The sequence below is a fragment of the Etheostoma cragini genome, chromosome 17, assembly GCF_013103735.1.
Source record: "Etheostoma cragini isolate CJK2018 chromosome 17, CSU_Ecrag_1.0, whole genome shotgun sequence".
NCBI lineage: Eukaryota > Metazoa > Chordata > Actinopteri > Perciformes > Percidae > Etheostoma > Etheostoma cragini.
The window spans coordinates 16,182,079-16,209,459 of NC_048423.1; the positions used below are offsets into that span (position 1 = coordinate 16,182,079).

At 39.3% G+C, this 27,381-nt stretch overlaps 1 protein-coding gene and 1 long non-coding RNA gene across 6 annotated transcripts in view; one reads left to right on the forward strand and one right to left on the reverse strand.

The window, feature by feature from the left end:
• sptlc3 (serine palmitoyltransferase, long chain base subunit 3) overlaps positions 1-10,256 on the reverse strand; it is a 23,530-nt gene extending 13,274 nt beyond the window's left edge. Inside the window, exons 1-4 of one of the 4 annotated variants that reach the window (XM_034898352.1) lie at positions 10,023-10,256; positions 7,420-7,611; positions 4,407-4,561; positions 3,311-3,459 (exon numbers count right to left, since the gene is read on the reverse strand). In XM_034898352.1, coding sequence (XP_034754243.1) covers positions 3,311-3,459; positions 4,407-4,561; positions 7,420-7,611; positions 10,023-10,124 — 598 coding nt within the window. In that variant the 5' untranslated portion in view covers positions 10,125-10,256. Of the gene's footprint in view, positions 1-3,310; positions 3,460-4,406; positions 4,562-7,419; positions 7,614-8,841; positions 8,935-10,022 lie in introns of those variants that run through there. The other 3 variants (XM_034898353.1, XM_034898355.1, XM_034898356.1) reach the window with 3 other exon arrangements.
• The window catches only part of LOC117960448, a 26,640-nt gene continuing 8,281 nt past the window's right edge, over positions 9,023-27,381 (forward strand). Inside the window, exons 1-4 of one of the 2 annotated variants that reach the window (XR_004660156.1) lie at positions 9,023-9,163; positions 9,804-9,871; positions 11,238-11,377; positions 19,816-19,972. This is a non-coding gene — a long non-coding RNA (uncharacterized LOC117960448). The remainder of the gene's footprint in view (positions 9,164-9,803; positions 9,872-11,237; positions 11,378-19,815; positions 19,973-27,381) is intronic. The other variant, XR_004660157.1, reaches the window with a different exon arrangement.

The window sequence follows — 27,381 nt, forward strand, 5'->3', positions numbered from 1 at the left end:
TTGAGAAATGCAATCATTGTGATGTTATGAAAATCAATCATTTTCAAGATGTGAGCACATTGCACATATATTAAGAAAATACATTGCCAATTGCAACCCCACACATGGTTGTTTCCATGTAGGACGATAAAAAAGAAGACTAATAGACCTGGTTGCAAGGTTACAGATTGAAAAATGTATCATGTGTGCATGGATTTGGTCCACCTTGACTTGGTAGCCACATTATTTGCACCTCCTTTTTAAACATTAGGTTTACCCGGGCCCTCATCTCTCTCTCCCCCCCCATTCTCTTATCCCCTTGCATTGTGTTTGAAGGTGGCTTCATTTTTTATTTTCTGGGACCAGATTCTACCCATGCAATGAGCCCTTCATAAGATGTAATAAGCACAGTCCACCTAAAGCATTCAGAGAGCACCTTCAGTGAGACCGAGCAGGGCTCCTCCCCGGTTGTCTTAACTGTGAATGACTGCTTTAGTGCTACAGTAAATCACTACTGTCAAGATAACATTGCCAACATCACAACAGAAACACCCGTAAAAAGATCTCTATTAAACATGTATATCTAGCTCTTCAAAGAGCTACAAGATGAAATCAGTTACCAAAGTAAATAATCAAATCAAAGTCAATACAAAATACGCCACATTTTAAGGTATTGTGATGTCTTTGAGGCAATTTCCCACAAGAAAACAGTGCATCAATTTTAATATATGTGATACTAATCATTGTAGTCATACAGTAATCAATAACAATCAGTAACCATAGTGAACACGCCTTTACAGCAGTTCAAACAGATTGAATGTTACAGGAAGGTTTGGAAATGGAAAATAAGTATTGATTGAGTGATGTGTGTAAAACCATAATACAGTGAAGCAGCTCTGTCTTTATGGTGATCCCTGTCAAATCAATTTGTACATTTCCTCGACCACTTAGGCTTACAGGTTTTGTTGGCACATACAACATTTAGGATCAGACTGCATTGGTATTTCCTCTCTATGTAGACCATTTTGCCTAGCCGTGGCCTCATGGAGATGCCTGGCCACCTTATTGAAATGCTAACCTCATGAGGCTGCTTGAGGTCTGGATATTCTATAGGTAAGAGAGAGTGGATCTCATTTACTTTGCTGACTTGAGTTAGCTTTTGAGTCCTATGCATCTCATTAGGCAGGGTCACCTCCCCTGCCCTCTGAATTAACCAAGGTTACCATTCTGTTATCACAATCCTCAAAGCTTGTTGACAATGTAAGCTATCCATAAGTTAAAGATCGAGAGGGTTATTGTGGAGGGACAATAAAGGCAACATTTTTCTCTTTCATTGTAAACCTTTTTTTCTTCAAAGGCTTTACAACAAGACGAGAAAAAACAGCCTGCTTTCTTGATAGAAAGCGTTAAACCCCTATCTCTGGAGACTTAGCGGAAGTGTAGCATTAATGGCGTAGTTCTAACACATAAAGAACAGCAATATTACATTAGTATATTTGTGTACACATTATGGTAAAATACGGTTTGCTTGCTAGCTGCATTTATGTCTTGGTCATTAATTTGAATGCATGCCATCATTATCCACTTTACTATGTTAATGATTGAAGGAAACGCAGGAACAGTGAGCTATCCATTAATACAAATCCGTGAATGTTTGACTTCTCAGTTTATTAACGGGGTGTGCTTTCAGTGTACTTTGTATCTACTTCCAAATTACTTTTCAATAAAAAAAATTTAAAAACTCATTTCTCTGTTTCTGCACTTGCAGTAAATATACTGTGTCTGGGAGAATTATTTAGAGTTTTTGGTCATTTTTGAACTGGACAGATCTTGGCATTGTGTACAACTACTCTCTAGGATTTTACCCAAAAGCCTAAAATTGAACAGCATTTTCTAAAATAACTTAATATCAGATAATGAAGACAAAACAAACTTTTAATCAAAATAATTTGACAGTAAATCTTTAAGAAGATGTGAGAACCACAGACAAGTGAAGTGTGCATTAAATCATCATCGTTGTTGTTTGAAATAAAGGGAGTGCTGGTAAATTCAATTAAAAAATAAAAACTGTGTATCAGCAATACAAATAGCTGCATGTGAGCTAAAACTCTGGTGATGGAGTCACTGCTACTATAGAGATACTTGGGTTTAAAAATGGATGCTTAATAAAGTCTCAAGGGAGAAATTCCTGTTATTCCTTAACCCTCTCAGTAAGCCAGCTAAAACACCGATTACAAACCCGGGGAAAAACAGTCCCATTTTAACAGAGAAATAAACATAAATAAATCACTAACATTAATAATTGATGGTGCCGAGTGTGTGTGTGTGTGTGTGTGTGTGTGTGTGGGGACTTGCACAGTGACAAACAAACTAACAATGACATGGCCTTAAACTCCCCTGGTTTTCTCTGTTCTTGTGAAAATGCTGATATCCTGAAACTTTACACAGCCACTCAACACCCGCTTTAAGCTTATATGTCAGCTCACGTTCCACTAGCCTGCCCTCAGTAGACATACAGTACGGTGGTGTCAGAAGGTGCCATAAACTAAACAGCATTGCCGGAGAGAATAGGACCTACTTTTCTCAAGTAAAATCAGAGTGCCTCGTTCAGTGAGCTCAATATCATATTGGCTGTTTTTGACCAATATACACAGAGCTGATTACCAATTATCAGATTTCACTGCCTCAACATTGCTGTGCCGGAACATGAGATCCTGGCGCACACACACACAGGCACTTAGACACCATGAGAAGGCAAGTAAAAGTTCAGAGGATGAAACACCATTCAAAATGAATCTGAAGCTACAGATCCCACTTTCTGATCCATGTTCTAACACTTCCATCTCATACTATATATTCCTTTAGCATCCTGCCTAATGCCAAGGGTGTTTTGGAATGTTACATACCAGTATGATATCATTTCTCCCACTCCTCCTCAGCGTGGACCATTACGTAATGATCTCAGCTTATGCCCAAACAGTACATAATTTAACAAAAGCTAAATAATTCATATCACACTGGAGACACTGAAAGATAATTAAACATGCAGGCAGTATAACTCATGAGAAAAATAATAAATTATAGCATATGAGGGAGATATGGTTTTATTTCCTGTTAGATATTCAACCTATACAAAGTCACCAGGGTCTGCCAGAGACTTTGAAAATAGATGCATATGTAAGAAATGTGAAGCAGATGAAGCCAAAGAGACGACACAATATGCTTTTAACTTGAGTTAGGAAGTGGACCATTTTTGCTCAAGATCAAATTAAGGGGACAATTACCACACTTTTTTTGTACCCGTACAACTGCAGAGTGACCACAAACGTACCCATTTCCTGCCGTGTGCTGCCAACCCCAACCCCATACTGGCGCGTTTTCTCTGCCACAGTTTTCAGGAAATCAGCGTTGTTCTCAGCAAAACCGAGGTAGTTATAGGAGCCCATGTTGATGACCTTGTGTATTGTCCCCCCGGTTAACCTGCAAGTATGTAAACATTAGGAATCACTTAGCCTGTCTACTTCATTTTCTTCTACACATACTCAGAGAATGAATTACATAATATAATAGCAATCAAGATTCATTAAAATGCAATTGCTAACCATTACCTTGTTTTTTGTCAGTGGAGCAATTTTAACAACGTTTATATTAGATAAACAGAAGTGACTGTGTGTTAGCCGCATTTGTTATCACTAATTCCTTTTGACTTTTTTAAAAATGCAATATTCACAACTCATTATGCCATCCTATATTATGCAAGTATGCATGTAAGTCCACAGAGAATAAAATGGGAAATGATGGATGGTATGAGTGTCATAACTTGCAAAAAGGCAACTTGAGGTAAGTTCCTATGGTCAGTCAAGAGTGTACAGCCTTACAGTACATCAGCATTAGAGTTTTAAAAGCATTAGCTCCATTTCATCAAGTGATTTACTACTTCTCACTCCGCATGGAAACCTGCACACACAACAAAACCCTTCCTTGTGTCTCTTTACTCTATCACCACAGAGGTAAAGCTGACTGCACATTTCTCAATTTTCAAGTCACATTAAAGCTTCTAAAACATGATCATACATAATCATAATCCGTGCCTACCCCTCTTTCCCAATTTATGTCATAATGTCCTTGACCATTCTGTGCAACACAGTGACATCTCAACTGCATCCAAAAATTCAGGTCTGAGAAATCCTTGCTGATGACATTTACACATGTGCTTTAGTTTTTATCCCTCCCCATTAGTTCATAGAGCAGGAGATTGACTTAAATTTGGTCTTATAGTTCTTAGTTCTAAAGATGGCTGTGTTCAAAATACTTGCTGATCTCGCCTAAGCTGGAAAAACATCAATTTTAAATTGAGCAGTAAATGTAATAAGCCTGCAGTATGTCTATCTGCAGTATGTATATCCAAGATGACCGGAGTACAGTACCTGAATGTCCAGTTGTAGTCATCAGACACCCTCTCCATCAGGTCAAAGACAGGTCCAGGCAGGCTGCATATGGGACGATTCCAGTTGTCTCGCACCCTCATGTACAGGTTTCGAGTGTAAAAGTTCTCAAAATCTTGATAAAGCGGTACAAAATCCTGAAAGCATAAATATATATAATTATTTTCAACTTCCCAGTAACCCAGTATGAGGAAGTCACAGAGGGCGGAACAATACGAGCAGGTAAGTAACTTCCCAAATTCTGATCAAACTAGAAGCTATCAAAACACTACAACAGGACAAAGAATCCTTGTCCAAACTAAATATCATAAAAAGATTGCCGTTGTTAGGATGGATTTTTAACAACTTCTTATTGATTGTTCTTAAAAAACAAATATTCTTTATAGTTTTTTACCCAGTGGCTTCTGCATTAACAAGAAAAATGTTAAACTAAAGTTATAGAAATTAAGATTAAAGTATTATTTGCTTTAGTTTTGTGACCAGATACATTTCCTTGTCTATCCTCTTTAAATGAGTTTTCCATGTGAGAAGGGGCTCTACCATTTAGTACACGATTTGCTTTTGATACTCTAACTCTCTAGAACCATACAGGTGTTCATTTTACTGTGTCTACCCTTGTAATACATCAAGGCAGAGGACTTTTGTATTTATCTTATAATTATCCAAACTACCTTTTTAGATTCTACCTTGGTAAGAGAGTTAGACCTACACTACTATAGCCTTTACAGGTACTGTATGTTTTCATACACAATGATCCCTTCTGAGCCTTTTTCTCCATTTTCACTTTGGCCTCTGTACAGTGGGGCTCAAAAGTTTGGGCTCCCCATGTAATAATTGTATTAATGGCAAAGATGTAAAGATGGCAAAATCTCCAAAACGCATCAAATGACAGATAAGACATTTATATAATATGTCACAAAAAGTTAGATTTTATTTTCCTCATTTACACTTTCAAATTAAAAGAAAACAAAAAAACGGCGTCTGCTAAAGTTTGGGCACCCTGCAGAGTTAATACCCTGTACTGCCCACTTTGGCAGGTGTCACAGCTTGGAAACGCTTCTTGTAGCCAGCCAAGAGTCTTTCAATTCTTGTTGGAGGTATCTTCGCCCATTCTTCCCTCCAAAAGTCTTCCAGTTCTTTGAGATTTCTGGGCTGTCTGTCCAGCACTGCTCTTTCAAGGTCTATCCATAGATTTTCAATTATGTTTAGGTCAGGCGATTGTGAAGGCCATTGCAAAACCTTCAGTGTACGCCTCGTTATTTAATTCACTGATTTTGAGGTGTGTTTAGGATCATTCTCCATTTGTAGAAGCCATCCTCTCTTTAATTTAAGCTTTTTCCACAGATGGCATCAAGTTAGCGTCCAAAATTTGCTGAAATTTTATTAAATCCATTTTTCCCCTTCTACTCGTGAAATGTTCCCTGTGCCACTGGCCGCAAAACAACCCCGAAGCCTGATTTATCAACCCCCATGCTTAACAGTTGGACCGAGGTTCTTTTCATTAAAGTCTGTAACTGTTCTTTTCCTTACCTTTGGTTATTCTGGCCAAAAGGTTCTACTTTAACCTCATCGGTCTACATAACTTGTTTTCACAATGCATCAGGCTTGTATATATGTTAATTTGCACACTTCAAACGCTGTTTTTTGTGGTGAGGACGTAGAAGAGGTTTTCTTCTGAGGACTTTTCCATGAAGACCATATTTGTACAGTAACTCTTTATAGTGGAATGGTGTGCCACAACTCCAGGTCTTTCGGGATGGATTGTGCAGTGGTTTTTGACTTGCTTTTCTCACAACGTTGCAAGCTGTTCGGTCTGATATTTCTCTTGGTCTTCCAGATCTTGCTTTAACTTCCACTGTTCCTGATGACTGCCATTTCTTAATTACATTCCGAACAGAGGATATTGGCATCTGAAAACCCTTTGCTATCTTTTTATAGCCTTCTCCTGCTTTGTGAACGTCAACTGTTTTCAGTTTCCTAGAAAACTGCTTGGAAGAACCCATGGTGCTAATTGTTGGGGCAAGGTCAGATGAGTCTTGGCATTTAAAACGTTAAGATTGACATCACCTGGTCGTTCCAGGCGATGACTGAGAGCAATCCATGACACTGTCAGGTCTCAGCTTTCCAAAGGGGGCGGTGCATGCTAAAAACTTTGCAGGGTGCGCAAACTTTTGCAGACGTCATTTTTTTGTTTTATGTTATATTGAACGTGTAAATGATGGAAATAAAATCTAACTTTTTGAGACATATTATACAAATGTCTAATCTGCCATTTGATGAATTTTGGAGATTTTTTCCATCTTTTCTTGGCTTCTGTATGCACATTAATACAAATTTTTACCTGGGGTGCCCAAAATTTCGAGCCCCACTGTATGTCTGATCCAATGAAGCTACCATGACGACAGAACCCACGTGCAGCAAAGCTATCCTTCTCTTCAGCTTACCTCATACTGTGCATGATGATTGTTGTCAAACTCAGGGAGCAAACTGCATGGTTATTCATCCAAGATACTGCTTTATTGTCTCTGGCTATGGAATTACGGCCTTTTCAAATAACAAAACATGGGTTCAGATTTTGCTTTTATAAAAAGGTTATAGCTGTGTTAATACGAGCCACACAAAAAATGTAACTTCTATCAAATATTACAATAACTGCAATTTCTTTTGATTAAAAAAGAAAAATGTATGGGAATACACTGGCTCTTATGTGGCAGTGCTCAGGTGTTATCTTAAAATAACATAAATATAATATCTAAATAGATATTCTCTGCGGTGTCCTGTCTTACCCATGGCAAAATTCTAGAGCACAAAACATGAAGGAAGGCAGCAGAGACAATGCTTAAGGGCAAAAATTTGAATGTGTTGACACCTTAGGCATGCATCCTTTTCTTTATCAACTGTCTGGATGTGTGTGTGTGTGTTTACAGTATGCATGTACAATACATGCACATACTGCAAGGTGTCCATGTTTGTGCTGACTGCATTTTTTACCTACCTTCTGTTCTTCCCTTTCTTGGGCAAGGTGGCACTTCTCTAAGCCCACAGCTCTGAGGAAATCTCTAAGGTAGCCAAACAGAGTGACAATGCCAAAGCCCAGGTATGTCATGACAGCCACGTACATCGGGGCCTGTTCAAAAGACTCCTGCCTGGGCTGACTGGAGGCAACACCAATCCCTGGAACATTTTTCTATAAAACGAGAGGCCCATATAAGCTGTCTTACATTGCAGATACAGAAAAAAGAACACAGTTATACAGTAAAAGGGTCTTTATTTCAAATAATAGGGTTGTAGTTATACACACCAACTAACCTATATAAAAAAGGGGACAAGAGTGGCTCACTTACAGAAGTTACTAACACTTATTCAACACAGAAAAAAACTGGAAGACTAACCAACATAATGTTACGCCATACATATTGTCATTAACATTAGAAGAGCAGAATATAAATGCACACTATTTTGTTAACACTGATTTTTGTGTATAGAAAGCACCATAACTGATACCTCTGTAACTGATGCTGCACATATTGGACTCAAAATGTACTTTTTCTTAATTAATAAAGACAAAACATGTAGAGTGTTGCAAGTGTTTGGGAAGCATAAACATGCCATAAGATAGTTAATATGGAAAACTTGTTCCCATTAAAGTACAGAGATTTTACTGTAACCTTATCCGACCACAATTTTGGCGGATAATCACTTTTTGGCACGACTTTGCTAGTTGTTTGTGAGGATTTTCTCCCACCAAAAAAACGTGCAAGCTAAAATTCCTGTCTATTATTAGCCTATAATTTCAGTCAGCTGTTGAAAGGATGCATCTTGGACAACTAACCAAGGATGACAGCCTGGAAGTGACATTTTGTCTTGAATGACTTTAATGTAATGTATGACCTTGGATTTAAATTTAATTCTTTGTGCGGAAGAATTGCATGCCCCGCTTATCGCCAAAGAACATTGACTTCTCATGAAATTCTCATGCGTTTTGCAATCAGTTTTTTCAAACAATTACTGTTTCCCTAGTAACACCGAAAGGTTTGACTCAAAAATTCTCATCCCACGAGGTTTTTCTACAATGGAAACGTTGTTCACTGCTCCAGATAGGACGGACCTGCGATAGTCCTGGCGCCGGGAGATATTTCTAGTCCGCTAATCTACGAGCCAGAAATTAGCCAGGTAACATAATGCTAGTAAGATTAAACTCAGTTATATTGTACCAAGTTGATCAGTACCATTTGGCAGTATGTTTAATAAGACAAGCTAACGTTAGCTATCCAGCTATGTCATTGTCCCTAGATCAATATCAAAATGCCATGTGTAACGTTAATCTCGGTTGCAGCCTGAAGTAACGTAAACGTTGGAACTGGATGTGCGATGATAGCTAAATGTGAAACGAACTAAAGGGGGCATAGCAACTTACTTCTTGCAGTTTTTGTGTTAGCGCCATCCTGTAGTGTTCAGTGAGGCACTGAATTATTAAACTCACCGTTTTAAATAAAATGTTCAGATTATTCTTATTTTTTTGTGTTGCGCATTAATTTGGAACGGTAAAAAGTCCGGTTTCACCTGAACTACTTAGCTCGCTACGTTAGTACGTCTAACGCCAAATCACTTTTTAATAGACACCCTGCCGCCGATCGGAATTCAAGTAGCTATTCACTCAGCCGTGGTATAAAATTTTACCATGTGTAAATTACAGAATATTCTTAGAGGATTGTGGATATAGCTAACTAAAAGCAGCGGTAAGTGTTGTGAAAGGTACGTTAACATCTAGGCTTTTGGGAAAGTCGTCACTTGACTAATGCTAACGTTAGTTAGCTAGCGTTAGCTTTCACAGAAAACAATGCTATGATAGCCGTCATAGCAGCCTTTAGCTATATTTAAGTTAGTATTTAAAAAAACGAAGCACTAACAATTGGTTTAATACTGCATGTTTAATCATAGCTATTATTAATATGGAAATTGCATTGATACATAGGAACTTAATATACAGAAATTTAGAAAAACTGAATATCCCCAACAAGGGGACTTATAACTTGCAAAGACAAACCACCTGCATCTAACTCTCCAACAGTATGAAAATACGTGGCTAAAGAACACAGAAGGAATGCAAAACAGAAGCACATCAGACTGCTCCTTCACCTATAAGTCTAACTCAGTCTCAATTTCAGGGCGGGGTCGACGAGTTCGTTCATTTATTTACGTTTGTTTACGTTGTTTTTCATGGCAACTAGCTAACCAGTCCCTTGTAAAAAGAACGACAGCAGATGTAACTGGAACTTCAGTAAGATGAAGATGAAAAACAGTGGCATGATATCACGGTCTTTCAAGTGCATGTTATTATTCGTATTAATGTTTTTTTCCTTCTTTTTTGCGGTTTAGCATGATGTAATTGGTGGACCAGCTTCTATGGGTTACCAAGTTTGCCTACGTCACAGAGGTCGTTCCAGGTAAAGAACCCCAATACACAACGCTTGCTCCGATTCGAGTCTAAAGAAATTGTAATATACCCGACTCCATGCAGGAAAACTATAGCAAATACACGAAATAATTTGGGGGATAAATCCTTTTGTAAAGAAATCCTGCCGCAGACATACGTACCTCTCTCCTGTTGTGGTAGCCGTTTCTCTTGATATCTTCGCATTTCAGTCCGTTCTTGTTCAAGTATAGTTTTAAGTTGCCGTTGGCAGTAGTCCTTGCCATAATCCTTAAAGCACAGCAACGACTCTGTGCTCTCTTTGACTGTCAGGTAGTATCACAGGTGTGCCCTCTACTTTCAAAGGTGACTTCCTCCTTTTGTTGCGTCGGTTCAGCCTCCTATGCATTGTTGGTTTCGCACTTCACGTATTGCATTGTTTCGATATCCTGTAAACTTGCCAACTCTCTCTTGTCCTTTACATGCAGAAATAAAACGTGCGGAACTTAGTATCTAGTTTGAGTTTTTAAATATTATTTTGATTGTGATTTTTTTAATGTACATTTCTCCGTTTGTCAAGTTATATTTACCTTTCCATTAATCAAAAGAAACAGCACATTTTACTTACTACTGTACTTAAAAGTGTTGAGTGCTATATTTGAGTTATCTCTATTTAATCTAATGCTACTAAAAAATTAAAATATTTTGAGAAAATTTCACTCTTTACCACAAAGCTTGTTAATTGTCATATTTAAGTTTTTGTACATACAAAACATATCATGATCTTATAAATATTATATTATGTCTTGTACATGGTTTCTATGCATCCATATTACCAATCCAATAATATACGGTACAGAACTCACAGGGCGCATTTTCCTGCATAACGAGTCATACTTGTACTTACTTTAGTGAGACTCTGAAAACAGGATTTTTAAATGCAAATGAGTATGTTTCCACTAAAGTATCTGTACTTTAACTGGATTCAAAGTTTGTATTGTTATTTGTTTACCTAATTTTAGGTCAGGCAACAAAATAATACATGTACAGTAGCAGGACACACCAAAATTCATCATCAGCATTGTGTGCAGGGTTTGATGCTCACAGTAATATGATCACAGGAACACTTATCCTTACTATCCCATTTCAGATTGTTTAAACATACAGTAGGCCCTGGCATTCAGACATTAGTCTTGCTCCATGTATATACAGTGTATATATGTGTATATATATATATATATATATATATATATATATATATATATATATATATATATATATATATATTTAAATAGGCTATAAACACCCAGTTTGACATACATTGTTTAAAATTAAGTACATTAATATTATGCAGCACTTGTCATGTTATTGAAACATGACTTGGCTCAATGCATTCACAGGTCAGAGGGCAGATTCAGCTACATCTGGAGCTGAGAGTCTCAATCTGGTTCGAGCACTCCTCCGGACAGGAAGGCCGATCTTACTACCGCAGGGGCTTGAACACACCCTTACTGTGCTGGGCTGCTGTCCCCAGTGTACAGTAAGTAACAAGAACATTCCATCAACTACATGCAGCCAATAGGTTATGTATTAGGTTAGCGCTTTAAGCAGTAATGTGCAACAGTCCAGCCTAATGATACATTTTACACTCCCTACAGCTGGCATTGTTTTTGCACAGTGCAGAGACATTTATAGCAGTAAGGTGTTTGCAACAATTTGCACTCGTTGCAGTTAGTCTTTCTGGTTGATTATTTACTGACGTGTCATAAATCAGACCAACTATAAAGCTTATGTCAAATCAAAATAGCTTTGTAAACTTACTTCTGTATGCATGCTGTTGACAATTTCTTGTCGGTCTGCATTGTTGAGAGTTTCCCTCCAGGGCAAACCCAAAGAAATTGTTTTTCATGAAAAGGGCAACGCCTACTCAGTGGTCTTGTGGTGCACTTAGTTTGTGGGTAAACAGTAAATCGGAATATGCACACTATTGTGACAATACGTTTTTTCCTTTACTCATTGACATTGACCTGTTGCTGTTTTGGAGAGCTTGTCTTTCGGTGGGTGTGCACCACAGAATATGAGAAGCGGACAGTCCAAGTGATACAATGTTGAAAGTGGGGAGGTGACACGCCAGGCAGACAGCCAAGAACTAGTAGTGGTGGTAGTATAAGCAACTTTATATGATAGCTAGCCTACTAGGGGGCTCAGTTCTAATTCTAGCACCTACCACGGTGCCGAAGAAGAAAGGAACCAAGGTTTACAGTCTTTAAATTAGTGTAGGTACGTCGTTTTTTTAAAAGACATATTTATTTTGAAATAAATATACTTAAACAATTAGTCATGTATTTTGTGTTACATTTGCCCTCTTATGGCCATAATGTGCAAACATAAATATTCCAATTGTTCAAGCCTATTTTGAACCTCCTTTTTAAAAAAAATTTTTTTTTTAGAAGGAACAGTCGGACATTTTGGTCATTTTGGTGTATTGGTCATTTTGGTATTATTGGATTGATCAGATAAAATGAAGATTAAAAATAAGAAAGGCCTTCAACTTTAGTCATTTGCTTGCTTGCCTCATTTTCATTTTCATACTCGTGCACTAACTTGGTTAAACTGAACAGCCAATCGGAGGGAATCCTCTCACTGACGTCTCAGAGGCATGTTGAACCGGCCCAAAAAGAAGCAGATGAGGTACGACGGGAAGGGACGGTGCGTGACACATCCCAGAGACTTAGGGCGACAGACGCCAACCATCTCCTTGACATGTCAGCACCTTAAGGTGAAGTTGAAGTTTGGAATGCAAGTGCATGTCTGAAATCGTGATGTGAGATTAGAACATGTTTAAGATGATAGTATCTGCTGTACTCTATGTACTTTCGGTTGGATTATTTGGCTGGTGTGTGTTTGGACAGGGAGAACATTTACTTGAAGAACTTCCATTTGGGACATTTTACCGCCTGTCTAATAATCACCACTTCCATGTTATTTTTACAAAACCCTTTTACATTATAGTTACGAGACTCTGTACAAGTTGTTTAAGAAGCTAGGAAACGATACATTATATTACATAGCAAACTTTTTTTGTCATGACTAATTTGTTAATTACTCAGCATAATTTCTACTTGAGAAAAGAACAACTTCATCAGATGTTAATGTGAATAAAATAGCCTTGAACGGCCTACTTACTACATTCCACAACTAACGTTACTACCAGTACCACTACTACAGTAGTTTAAGTATGCATCATTATGTTGTTTTTACAGCATATTTTTCATGATATTTCTAGGGGGGGACAACCCCCCTGGGATTAACGCCTGTGTCTGTGCTCCGCAACCATTTACCATTTGACAGACATCGGGTCCTCCTTTTCCAACCCATCACAATTTTGCTGTCTCTGTGACATGTGTCTAGAGTTCTTAAGTCTTCATTTGAATTGGCGAGCTGGTAGAATCAGGCCTTCTTTAAATGCAGTGTGTGATTTTTTTTTTTTTTTTTTTTAATTTTTTTTTCTTGGCTGAAAACACTCCTGTGGGATGACACGTGTCATCTGCCATCACTTCAGAACTACCCTGACTTCACACTAACTGATGAGGGTTGGTGTTGTCTAATAACTCAAGACCCTTGTCAGAGAGGGGGGGGACACCGGGTAACAATTGCATGAGGGTTAACAAGGAAGGCTCACAAAAGAATGCTGGGAGATTGTGGAGTTTGCCATTTGAGTGAAGCAGAGAGAAAAGTACATATTGTGAATCCGGAGTTGTTGGCTGTTACAGAGTGAATGATTGAATGGAGGCTAGCATTCTGCAGTCTTAGTAAATTAAAGTTAGTTCTGCTGCTCTCACCTCCTCTTAGCTCAGCTTGGAGTCTTGAATAGAGCTGTCACAGTGGATGGTGTCTCCCTGCCTTCACTACAGGATTGCTTTCTGCCATGATGTAACCAACATTTGTCATGCATCGTTAATTATGTCAATCGGCATGGCACTGTTCATTTTAGCTTTGTTAAGTCTTGTATTTAGTTTGCACATCTAAGTAGTTATAATTTGCAATTTGAAGTTTCCCAGCATTTGACATTTAGTCGTTCCAAAGTACGACCAATATTCTTGCTGTTTAACACACTGTCGATGTGACTTTAACCAAGGTTGATCAGTCTTTAAGGGGGATCACAAAATTAAACTCATCTCCACGGGGAAATTCTTCATTTTACACTTCAGCAAGCATCTTTCATGTTTTTCAGCGTGACTGAAGATTGGACTTTATTTCTTTGCTTCCTGTTTGATATTGATTGGTGTTTTAATTTCCTAACAGGATTGATCCTTGTGTTTCTCACCCTCACTTCTCTTGTCTGCCTTTAGGATTATTTTTAGATGCGGTTTCCCTTTTTAAGATGTGCTGGGGAAAATTATTTTGAAGCCTCCATAAAAGAGATTTCCCACCTTGAATACAGATGAATGGCAAAACGGTGTATAAAGGGAATACGCTGCCCATCACACCCAGTGGGATGTCTCCATCTAAATTGCTTTCATGTGAATGTCATGTAAAATAGTCTTTCCTTAAATACATGATCAATTCTAAGCCATATTTGATCTACTTGCATGTTTTAATAGACTTATATTCACAATTTTGTGAGTTTATTTCTGTTTTGGGATATTCATTTAATTAAAAACAATGTTATATGTGTTTGTAAAATACTTTATAGAGTCCAGAATGCTGGGTTTTGATGAGTAGACTACAGGAGACATGGGTTGTTCCTCCACCTAGTGGCAATGGAGCGGACAGCACCTCAGCCTCCAATTAAATGCAGTACACTGTGATATTGCCACTTTCCTCACCCCTATAATGCACTATTTAATTAAAAGCAAATACGTTTGCTTAAGCAGATGGACAGGTCTTCACTGACATGCAGTACTTGGTTGCTGTAATACAGTACGTCTGTAATACCATTCAGTATTGAAGTGTTTATGGATGAACTCATGTCATGCTGTGCTGTTGGAAGCCAGTTGTAATGCAGAGCTATATTTAAACTTCCCCTGGGGTGCCATTAAATCATGTAATTTCTTTATCAGGCCTGGCTGACCTCATTTTAATATCCACATCAGACAGCATTAACAAAAAAAACATTAAAAAGAGGAATATTGAATTTTGTATCTACCGGGCTATCTTACATTTGCATTTTAATTTTAATCCCTTTGCTGACATTTTTATTAAGTGAGATTTACAAGCAGAATAAGCTCAAATTCTTTACATCCACATGTTGGAATGGCAGGGGAATGATATTATGTGCTGTGATACTGTTGTTTTTTTGTGTCGGCTGCCAGGAGGGAGAGTTGAAAGTGGGTCTATCTAAAGTTCTGCAAAGCGCGCAATCCATTTGGACCATAAAAAAATGACAGTATCATAAAAGGTTAATGCATAATACGGCGGCATTGTTGTTTTTTGCTTTGCCAGGGATAAGAATGCATAATGTGTTTTTCACTCCGCTAAATAGGATATAAAACTTTGTGTTTTGCTGTATTCTTTTTGGGGAAAAAGGGGACCGACTAAGATATAACATTGTATATAAAGTTTATAGACTGTAAAATTCAATTTGGCTTTAGTTTTAGTAGCAGAGAAATGAATTTGTGTTTGACAGCATGGGCTATTAATGCTGCAGACCTGGACAAATGTCTTCAATTAGTCCTGTATGGCAGTAGAAACCCTGGTCTGTTAGCTCCTGCCACTGCAGTACTACTAACCTTGAGTGGGTGTTCACATCTACAGGGGATGCGAGATCCCCCTGTTCTTATCAAAAGCAAGCGGGAGAGTGGGGGAAAGACAGACTCAGAGACAGATATTTATAGAGAGAGTGGGAGAAAGTGAGATTGTGGCTTGAAAGGTTAAAGTAAAAAGGTGCAGCAGAATGACATGGCAGGTGAAACAGGGAGATGGTAAAAAATAAAGACGAAGCAAGAAGACTTAGAAATGGATGATGCTGCAGACATCACCAGAGGCTGTGTGGACCCCGCTGTTAATGTCTGTGTCTCTGTAGGTCAGGTTGGCACTTTATTGTCTGTGCTGACCCTAATTAAGTCCTGCAGATATTGTAAATGACTCACGGAAGGGCTAGAGGAAATATCTTCTTAGGGCATGTCCTGCATTTATATGTCCATTCTTTCCCCCTGTCGTCCACTACTCGGCCTATAATTATTACTTTACTGTGCTGATCCTAAGAGCAGATTGTTCATACCATGAGGGAATTTTAAATATGTATATGCTGCAGAAATAATATAGGTACTTGAGTTTATTAGCATAGTCAGTTGAAGTTGAAGATTGACTTTGCTGAAGTGGTATTAATGCTGAATAGCTCATACATGAGTCAAAATGTGAACTCAAAGTCATAATATTCTCGTCTAGGTAGAATTATTTCACTAAGGAGACCGCTAAAACAGTAAATCACCTCCTCTAAAGTCAAACATGCCCAAATCTGTAGTTCTTTTTTCTGCTCTGACAACTGGAGGCAACCATTTGTTCTAGGCACCCAGGAATCTATTGGCCTTATGACATCAAATCTCTGCAAGGCTCCAGACTCCCGGCGAGCCTCCCACCCAGCTGTAATTACAGTTTCCTATCTGGCGGGGATTGTCCCGACCAGGGCTACTGGGACTCTGCACTAAATCTTCTTGATGTCGTCCGTCAGCCTTCCAGATAGGTAGCTGGACAGCCAGGAAAAAAGGCTGGACCTCATGGAAGCCAGCTCCTCTCCAGGGTGGTTGATGTATGGACCGTCATGGGCTGATTTTAACGGATGGTCTCTCCTGCCACACTGGGCCATTCTGAAGTCATTGTCACACTGGGCAAATGTGTCTGGGAGGATAGATTGGAGTTTGCCGTGTTCAGGATTGGGTGGAGAAAATGTTGTCTTGTAGACACACGGCTGAGGTGGCGCAGACAACCATTTTCCTGCTGTTAAAGTAAAGAGTTTTGCAGGAGCTGGGCTGTCAAGAAAAGGAACAAATGAGGATATATGAGGGAGGTGTTCCACGTTGTACTTGTACACTGCATGTGTCTTGTGAGTGCAGGTACTCTACATAATTAGTTTGATCAATGATTTTTTTGCAAGGAAGACATGGTTACATACAGAAACAAAAGTCTTGGGAAAGTAAGAAATAGTAACGAAAGAGTTTAGAGAGTTTAGAGCAGCAACCATGTCCATGATTAAGGGGTATGTGGATGTTCCATTTCCCATTTGTTTACAGTTGTTTGAAAAATAACAAGTCTGCAGACAATTTGTTTTTGATGTAAAAGGCTGATTAATTGAGAGCGGCGTTGAATTTTAGTGGTAGACGGGGTATAATTTATTGTTACAAGGATGTTTGTGGCTTTGTGCTTCCTTTATGTTGAAAAGGTCTTTTTTAAGGACATGAGATGTAAAACATTTCCAGGCTGGTGATCGAAGTTGCTGATTGTCTCAGGGCCTTTAGTTTGAAGTATTGACTTGTTTTTGTGTTGTTGCCCAAAAGTAGATTAAACACTTTTCAAATCAATGCATGACTTTTGAAACTCAGATGAAATAATCAGACTTTCTCAGTGGAACATGTTGGAGGTTGGCTATTCATTTTGCAACGCACTACTATTTTGATTCAACAAAAGTTGATTAAAAAGTGACACAATAAAAATTGCCTGAGTTAAAAAAAAGAAAAATACACAATATGCAAAAATATGAGACAATGATAAAACATACACAAATAAACTCATGTTTAGTCATTCATATCCATGCATATCAGCATGTCAGTCCACGAGAAAAGTGGACTGGTTGTGCTTAGAGCTGGTCTGCCATGCAATCAAATTTGCATTAGTACGAAAAATGAAAGCGAAATAAAAAGAGCAAGACAGATAGCTAAAGGGACTTTTTTTTTAAGCCTGCATAGTCTAGCATTTATTATGAGAGTATCAATCCACATTAGAACACACTGCCGTTCACCTCATTTGCAACACACAGTCCTCAAATGGGAATATCACAGTTACTGTGTTTAAAAGTCACGTTCAATATTTGTTATTCTTCGACTGTCAGTTGGGGAGGAATGCTAATAAGCCTTATAAGCCATGCAAAGCTGTGACTCCTTGTTACTTCACTGCAGGTTTTATCCCGGCATGTGTGAGGCAACACATGGTGAGACCTTGACACTCATGCCTTTCCTTAAACTGGTTGTAAATACAACCCTATTGCAAACTGGGGGTGTAAATGTGGAGAGGAGGTTTGAGCTGGATGAATGTAATTTCAGTAGGATGAAGACCGTATCAGCAGGAGAAGTTCCTCAGTAAAAGCTATTCACATCAGCTCCAATCATTTCCTTCAAAAGCAGCAGATAGTCCTTTAGACCTACAGTATATTTACATGTTTTTAATTGAATAGACATGGAATTAAATGCCTCTGTGTTCTTTGACACTTCTGCTTATCTATGGACTTTACAGTGTTTACAATTCACTTTACTCTCAGTACTCTCACTTTGGAAGAGTCCCAAAGAAGAACAAGTCAATACAGGAAACCCTCAGAGCAAAGAAGGAAGTAAATGGGTTCACTTTAACCCCATGAAAGAGAGATCAATAAAACAAATGGGTGCATTTAACACAGTATTTCTGTCTGGCACGTTCTTTAAAGAAACACAGTAGGGATTGGGCTGATTGTTGTTGTATGAAGTACGTCTGCCAGTTTGAATTGGTTGAATATTTTGTCTGTATATCTTTGAATTTCAACATAGGATAAGATTGAAACTTTATTGATCCCACACCAGTTTCAGCAGCTCAAGAGTCAAAAAGCAAAAAAAGGAAAAAGATGAGTGATAAAAAAAAACAACACACAAAATAAGTTAAATGCACCATATCATCTTTTACTTACTGTATACTGATCACATCCACCTCCTTCTGATCACATCAGTCCCCACAGTCCATGTCTCAGCTACAGTAAAACAAACTCACACCATTAAGTGATTTTTTTCAAACCCATGCTTTTGATTTGGCGCTAAAAGCTGAAGTTCTAAAACCTCTTGATTTTATTGAGTAGCGCTCTGCCTCTGCTCAGACCTGGGGAATTGCATTCCTGTAGTCTGTCTGCTCATGTGCTCATGGCTACCGTCACCATGGGTATTCAGCCGACTGCTACACATGTATCTTCTGATTGAAGCTTTGAAATATTGTGTGTGAATACTTCTGGTACTACAGTTTACTATTTTCATGTCTGTCCAGGAGAGCAGGAAACCATAGCAATGTAATCCCTATTTAGAACGACACTCACCCATTCATTGGTAAGGGAAGATTGATTTAATTCTGCAAAGAAATGTGTAAGTGCTGGTTGGACGTGCTGTTCTGAGTCTCAGTCTGCAGTTGAAAAAGGGGAAATGGACATTGAGAATGATGGCTGTGACACCGGTGGCAACAGCCTGTAAGCCTGGAGGCAAGGGGGGAGGTTTGCGTGCAGACAGAGAGAGGGGGGAAAAGGAGCGACTGATGGGCATGTGTCAACCCTCCGCCTACAGTAAATGTTGAGAGGGAACAAGGGTGGCTCGCTAATTGGGGCGAGATGTAAAAGTCGCTGTCACTCATCATCATCTTCACTAATATGTTTGTAGGCAAAAGCCAGCTGAAGCATAGAGCTGAGGGTTAGTTAGAGTTGGGGCAGAATGAAGATGAACATATTTTTGGGCATAGCTCTTATACTAATAAGATTGGTACCACACTGTGCTGCTGAACACATGGCTTCTGCTTTAATTATTGAACATATGTACATTTAATTTGCAAGACAATTTCAGAAAGCAACCCTTTGAGACCAAGCCTTGTTTTTTTTTCTCTTTTGCACAACTCGTCAAATCTTTGAATCGTTGAATCTCTCCAGCAATAACGGCTGTCATGGATTGTCATGATGGTCATAAGAGAGTACTGGTCTTAACCTTCTAGCATCTACATCTGTCATTTTTTCTCTGACCTTGATTTGCTCCCTTCTTTCAGAACCCTTCATGCAATGTCCGGAAGGAAATATTGGCATAGAGAAGGAGAGCGCTATTCAGCCTCTGGAATTGACTTTGAAATGAACAGGAGAAACGTCATTTCAGCGCGCTGCACTAACCAGTGTGAAAAACAGATAGTGACAGTGATAACAAAGCAGGTAATGAAATAGTAAGTGCTCCTTCTACGGTTGTATGTCTTTATCACTTTTTTTTACTGTTTTGCAGTCTTCCCTGGCTAGAACAATGGAATAACAATACAGCTGTGTCCGTTGATGATTTTAGTCACACAAATTAAACATTGATTTCAAATACGGAAAAACTAAGTTGCAAAACTAAGTTTCAACGGGTATAATTAAAGCCAATTTACCAAAAGTTCACAGATTTTTTTTTTTAATGGCTGTTTTATACTGGGGGGTTGTGTAGTTTTGACTTACAGTAACTTCTGCACTAAACAGGATTTACCCTATTATACTTTATCAACAGGAGTTGATTGGTCTGACAACAAACAGCCACCCACAAACCGTCTATACACAACGCATCAGCCTGTCTTTTTGCCATGGCTAAATGATGCTAGCTGCAGTATGGATTTCAAGGACTTTGCGCGCCGATTAATGGCCTCCGTTTTATTTTTTCCTACGAATCTTTGAGTTAACACATACTAAACATGAGTTGTATTTGCACCGCAGCGCCACCACGCGTTTATGCTCATGACAATAATAGCATGTATAGTTACCTTTATTGAAGTGAATTAGGTTTAAATTGCCGTGATGCATGAATGAATGATGTTTTTGAATTTGTACACATAATAATCCACGATGATCACATTACACAAAACTGAAATTGCATGTCAAATTGTCAATATTTTCAGAGACCCCCCAAAATTTTACAAATCATGTTTTCAGGGGAGCCCTTTCTTATTAAGGGGAGCCGAGCTCCCCCTAGAGCCCTCGTACTTTGCACCCTGTTCCTGCTCCTAAAGCTAACGATCTGAACAAAGTTGACCAGTTACATGATCTAATCGGAGTGGCTTTTAAAACCTGCTAAGATCGCATTTTCAGAACTCTCATACTGGGGAAACAACAGCAATTATGGGAGTGGTATTTGCATGAAGTGACACCCCTGAGCTGCAGTCATGCAGCAGGTGGGTAATTGGCCCTGAGCTGTACAGTGGGCACTCCGTGAGACTGTCCTTGTCTCATGATGGGAACACCAGCTGCTCCACAGGGTGGACTTATCATCCTGCTGCCCTCTGAGCCAGATGCAGCATTTCATAATTAACCAAGTGAGACGGCCGGGGTCAGAGAGAGACGCTGCCGTTCTGTACTGTAACTAGCTTGGCTCAAGCTGCGATTATACATTTGCAGTAAATGTGCCTCTCCTTTCTAGTCTGTTTGCTCTCACTTCATCAGATGTACAGTATGTAGATTATTTGCATGCAGACAGTATGTTAATGAGAGAGACAGAGAGTTTTATTGCTGAGAATGAAACTTCATCACCTGGTGTTAATTGAGGTGTTATGTGATTTGTTTTGCTGGCCCTCCAAGCAGCCCTTCCTAGTCCATTGAATCAGATCCCCTGTGATTACTTTCTAATGGCCTGAGTTACGTCTGTGTGCTTTAAACATCCCACAATTGCAGAAGATAAAATGATAAGGTTAATGCTGCAAAGACACTATGCAAAGTGAATGACTATTTAAACAGACTCTTCTTACTGCACCACTGCAGTATACTTAAGAGAACTGTCCTTAAAAACAAAGTCTCTTTTCATGCAGATTCAAAGCCAAAGGGCTGAGACTTGCACAATACCATTTGTCTCTGGTGCACATCCATATTCGCGTGCTTGTATAATTACCTAGCCCACTGAGTCTGGCAGGTGAGGTAGTGTGAGCAAAAGAGGTAACCAACAAAGAGCTATAGTTAGGAGAAGTAGACACAGAGACCTTTTCCTGTAGGTCATGCACTGTAAAAGTCTTCTCTCGCAGTTCATTAAATGCCTGTAGCTGTCATTCACCATCATCCACTGAACATAATTGCACACTTCTGCAATGTGACTTGGAGGAGTCTGGTGATATCAGTAGTACTTCATCCCTATGTAATGAGCCCTTTTTGGCGCTCAAAGCATCAAAGAATTAAATGAGAAAAAGTCGACATGCATGCTTCTTTTCAGATACAATGACATGGTGATTTATAGGAATCCACAGACCACATTGTGATCTTTTTATTGAGAACTTCTATTTTTTTTACCAAATCCCGTCTTCAAGCTGGTTAGTCCTGAGTAGAAGAAAGAACATAATCAATTCTGTGATTTATTTTTTTACAGATTGTGTACATTGGGAAAGACACGTTGATATTTACAAATCCATATTTTCGGATCTTTGATTGCCACAAAACTCTGAGTCATTTTAAAAATGAGTAAGCTATGGTTAATAGTATCTTCAAAACCTTGACAAATAAAATCAGAGCACACTCTTCCTAAGAGTAAAAATAAATTTTCTTTGGTTTTGGACGAACTGCCACTTTTTTAATGGTACAATCAGTGACGTCATCTTGGATGGCATTTACTGGCTTGTATGGTGCTACTTTTTGCTTTAATGCCATATTCTGTAGGGACAACATGCAACAATGGGAGTTTTTTTCTATTTAAGAAAGGAAGGGCTACCAGAAGCAGGTCTGTGGGGAACGTATTTATTTATTATAGAGAGGCGTGTTGATGTGTGGAGCTTTACCCGACTAAACCGATCATTCTTGAGTGACCTTTCCGCATTGGTGCCACTACACTGCAGTTAGGGAATGTTTTATAGGAAGGCCGGCTGTTTTGGGCCTGCCAAGCTGGGTTTGCTGTCTGACAGAAACATGGTAACTCAAAGGCAGAATAGAGGTTAAAAACAGTGAGTGCTACAAACAGAGGACATCAGACACAACCTCTGACAACTAAACACCCCTCAGACCCAAAGGCAGTAGGTGAGTATCAGGCACTAACAGGCACTGTGACTCATTATGTATTAATTAATGCTATCAGATATCACTCAAGAACACCAGATAGATGGCTCGAATGACAAATAACAAGCACAGGCAGTGTGAACAAGCTTGGGGGAAGATTAAGTAGTGAATGAGAGAGGGATCTTTCAAAGAGAACAGGAACAACAGGACGCACTGCGGGTGAGGTGTCGGTGCGACAATGTATTCTTTACTGTCTGGCCCGCGACGTTCATCACCTTTTCTGTCTCCTTGTTTTTCTTACCTACCATCAGGGGTTTAGTGCAAATTTCTGGGCCCTGTAGAAAGGCATTTTCTTTGGCCCCTCCCCGCATCCACAGCTATTTATTCTAGCATCATTTTGGGTCCTCCTTACATGAGGGCCCTGGGAACTCCATCCCCATTTCCCCCCCAGTCTGATGCCCCTTCCTACCACCTATATTCACCAAACAACTCGAAATAAGGACAAAAGAAGGCAATAGCTAGAAGCAGTGTGCAGAACAAAGGCTACTTTTAAAAGAAGATGGGAAAGATATTTGGGTTAGCGATTGAACTGAGATTGTTCGTGAAATAGTAAGAACATGTGTGGAGGAGAGGTGCTGGTTTGGCAGGCAGACAGTAATTCAGATGATAATTACCTAATTTATATATAAAAAACATTCCTGAAACAAGTCCTCCATCGGTCCGTGATGCCTTGTTTGACTAGAAAGGCACAAACAACATCAAACCAAATCAAAGTCTTGAACAGTCTGTTTGCAAGATGAATACAATCAGCTTTTCATATCTGGCTGACAGCATCACACTCATCTAGTTTTATTGAGGAGACAGCACAAAGGAAGTACTAGTCAACTGTGTCATGAAGTGGGAGTATAAGAGACACAGTTTACTTCCAGGGTGGATTAAACCTTCAACTCTGAGCTGAAATCTGAGGGGGAGAACAAGCAGATGAGGCAGCTGCACCAACAGAGTGGACGACATATGAATATGATTTTAGAACTCCTACATATTCAGTAAGTCTGACTTAGTTTGACAACTTTGGCATAATGTACGTCTAAAGAAGGGGAAACAATAAAAAGAGATTTGAAACGTCAAATGCAACTTCAATCAGCTGTACTTGATGATGTACTGCATTGTGCCCATGATGAGAAGCGGAAGAAATAGTTTCTAATTATTATTTGCACCTTTTCAGTTTTGCAAAACATACAACACCTTCAATGGCGCCTCACTGCATCTTGAGGTGTCTCTTTAAATATCTGTTGGTTTCTTAGTGGAGAGAAGCCCTGAAGAGAGAAATAAATGATAGAGCCCTTTCTGTCTTGTGCTGGGGCTGTGATGCAGAGAGCAGGTCTCATTGATAATGCATCAGGAGAAAAAATCCATCAGGACCATATCCATTTAATGCATGAAGCAGACATTTATGCATGAAAGTGTGCGTGGCCTCTTGCTCCAGACCTGTGGCCAGGCTAAGAAGGGCTGTCCTCTCCGGGTTGTCACTGAGTATAGCAGCTCAGGACTCAGGGACACAACGGCTCCCCTGGACCTCACTCCTGCCCAGTTCCAGACGAAAGGATGAAAAATTCATGAGGTGTTTTTGCAACAATGGCAAATTTAGGATTGTTTGGTCATGATGGCCTTCCCACCCCTTCTTCCTCACTCCACTTCACCTCCCTCCATACACATCATATCTGTAGGCCCCCTTGATGGAGCGTTCAGGTGAAAACATAAACCTAGTGTGGAGTGATTGCTGAATGCGTTCCTGCAGAGGAAGGACTGGCATTTCTCTGTCTTTGTTGTGCCTCTGACCTTTTGAAAATAGCACAGATTAAATCTTTAATTATTCATGAAGGCTAGTTGTGGTGACGGGTGAAGAGAGGGGGGTGTTGCCACATGTGGTGGTGGTGTATCTTACCACAAGAAAGAAAAGATTGACATGGTGGTTGACGTGGATCTGATCTGAGCAGTACTGATTCATGCATGTGCCGAGACGCCCAGTTTGTCATTTGACATTATCAAATGTTTATGTTGTATGAAATGTGTGTTTTCAGTGTGTATTCTGTCCTTTTTAGATATTCTGATGTAGATTTTAAATTCTTACTTGAACTTTGGACTCTTCCCAACATGTGTACCGCGCTGTTTAGCGAACTTCAAAACAGCATCCCTCAGATCCTCCTGACTCCTCACGTCACCCCCCCCCCCCCCCCCCCCCCCCCCCCCCCCCCCCCCCCCCCCCCCCCCCCCCCCCCCCCCCCCCCCCCCCCCCCCACCCCCCACCCCCCCCACCCCCACCCCCCTGCGGTAAACATTCCCGACACATTCATTTAAAAATAATGAAATAATCATGATGCGAGAGATACTTAACAAACAACAAAGAAAAGAAAACTATACTATTAGGAGAAAAAATGTGTTTCCCAGGAGAATGGTTCAACCAGTGTTTGATATGCAAATTCTCTATTTCCTCGGAACCCCCAGTAAATGTCAGGAGGGGACACTGGGGAGGGGCTGGACATCTCAATTAAAGAGCGCTGACATGCATCATTCCAAACAACCCATGAAATGAAAGGCATCATTTAGATTGATCTACAGCATCAGTGAGAATAAATCAGAGCTGCGGCCTAATAAGGGTGCGTCTGAAAATTGCAGATAGGAATTCAGAACACTATCTACATAATGATGTTCCAGCTGATGAAGTTGGTGATCAGTATTTGGGAAAAGGCCGCTGGTGCTGTTAAATGCTAAAATGTTTCTGTGAGAGAAGAATGAGTGTAAGACTGTATCTCTCTGATGGCTTGAATAGTGCTTACGGTTTGTTTTCTTTGGACCAAACTGTAGTTGAAGGCAATGAAATGATTTACCTGCACTCCTGATTAACCTCTGGTGTTCATGCCAGTTTCAGCATGACTTTCATGCACTTTCATGGAGTTTGGAAATGTGATTCTTGGCATACTTGCATTTTTTCTTTTTTTGTAAGAAGACGCTTAAAGTTGTCTCATGGATAATTCTAGTATTTTACTATTTTGTATTTTAGTAATTACTTAAATTCTGATTAAGTTTGGACTTGTTAAAAAAACTAAATCATCTCTTGGTTAAAAGATTACAAAGAAAATATTCATAGTACTTATTAATATTCCTTATCCAAAACTTTTTTTTTTTCAAAGTTAACTCACAATCTTTCCTTTTCCAACTTTAGCAACATCAAAATTAGTGTATTTTGGCATGGTTCTCCCACACAATTTGATGAGTGAAGGTGTATCCTACCAGTCCAAGTTTTATAAAAGGTTTCTATTTTGACCAGGTACAGTCCAGAGTAATGTGGCTTGCTTTCCTAAAGGACAGTTCATTGTACTCATTACTCTTGTTAAAAAATGTCTCACTTGGAAGTCGGGAGGCATTCTTTAAAAATGACTAAAGAGAACACTAAAGTACTGACTTTCAGGAACAGATCTAGTCCATTTCAAACGGAGGGGGCCAGGCTGGGGCCACATGCGATTTTAGGGTTACCAAACATATTAAGCACAAGTGTTACATACTCACAACCCTATAGGTTTAGTTCTTTAAAACACTAATGATACACATATAACAATAAACACAAGTATACTCATTCAGTGTTAGTAGTAGTAGTAGTAGTAGTAGTAGTAGTGCAATGTATCGCACATGAATACAATTTTTTTATTTGGCGCATATATATATATTTATATATATATATATATATATTAGGGCTGTCAAACAATCAACATTTTTTAGTTGATTAATCGCATAGTAATGGTGAGTTAACTCACGATTAATCGCATTTTTTTAATTCTATTTCAAATCCATTCCAATTGAAGTTAAATGAGATTATCAAATGTAATGACACGTTGTCATTCATACATAATGTACTTAAGTAAAAACTAGACCAATTGATCTCAAGGGGGTTTTATTGACTGGCTGTCACCTACTGCATTTTTTTTTTTTTAAGATTATTTTTTGGGGCATTTTAGGCCTTTAATGGACAGGACAGTTGAAGTTAAGAAAGGGGAGAGAGAGGGGGAGTGACATGCAGCAAAGGGCCGCAGGCTGGATTCAAACCCGGGCCGGCTGCGTCGAGGAGTAAATCTCTATATATGGGCACCCGCTCTACCAACTGAGCTATCTGGGTGCCCACTTACTGCATTTGTAGTCAAGAAGTTACTTAAAATTATTGAATGTAAAGTGGAACAAAAAACAAAATAATTTCTGATGATGTTGACAGTCAACTTGCAGTGTCTTGAGTTCAGCAGTATTAGGTGGGCTATGTTTGAAGTGGCCAACCACTTTGAGACATTTAGCAAGTGCACCGTCAAATGCACTGTTTTGTGAGACACTGTGACTGAGCGATGAATACTATGAGCCCTGCACGGCAGGTGTTCGAATGGTAGCTGTTTCGAAGCGGCAATCATATTTCTAGCACTGTGTGTGTTCAGCGGGCTCACTTTCTCACTGACCCGCCACATCGCGCATACGTCAGCCATATGCCTCTCATCAGTTCTCATTACAGTCACTCCTGATCGATGTAATGAGCTGTTACTCCAAGATAGCTATGATTACCTAGCGATGTCCAATAGTCACCAGTAAGC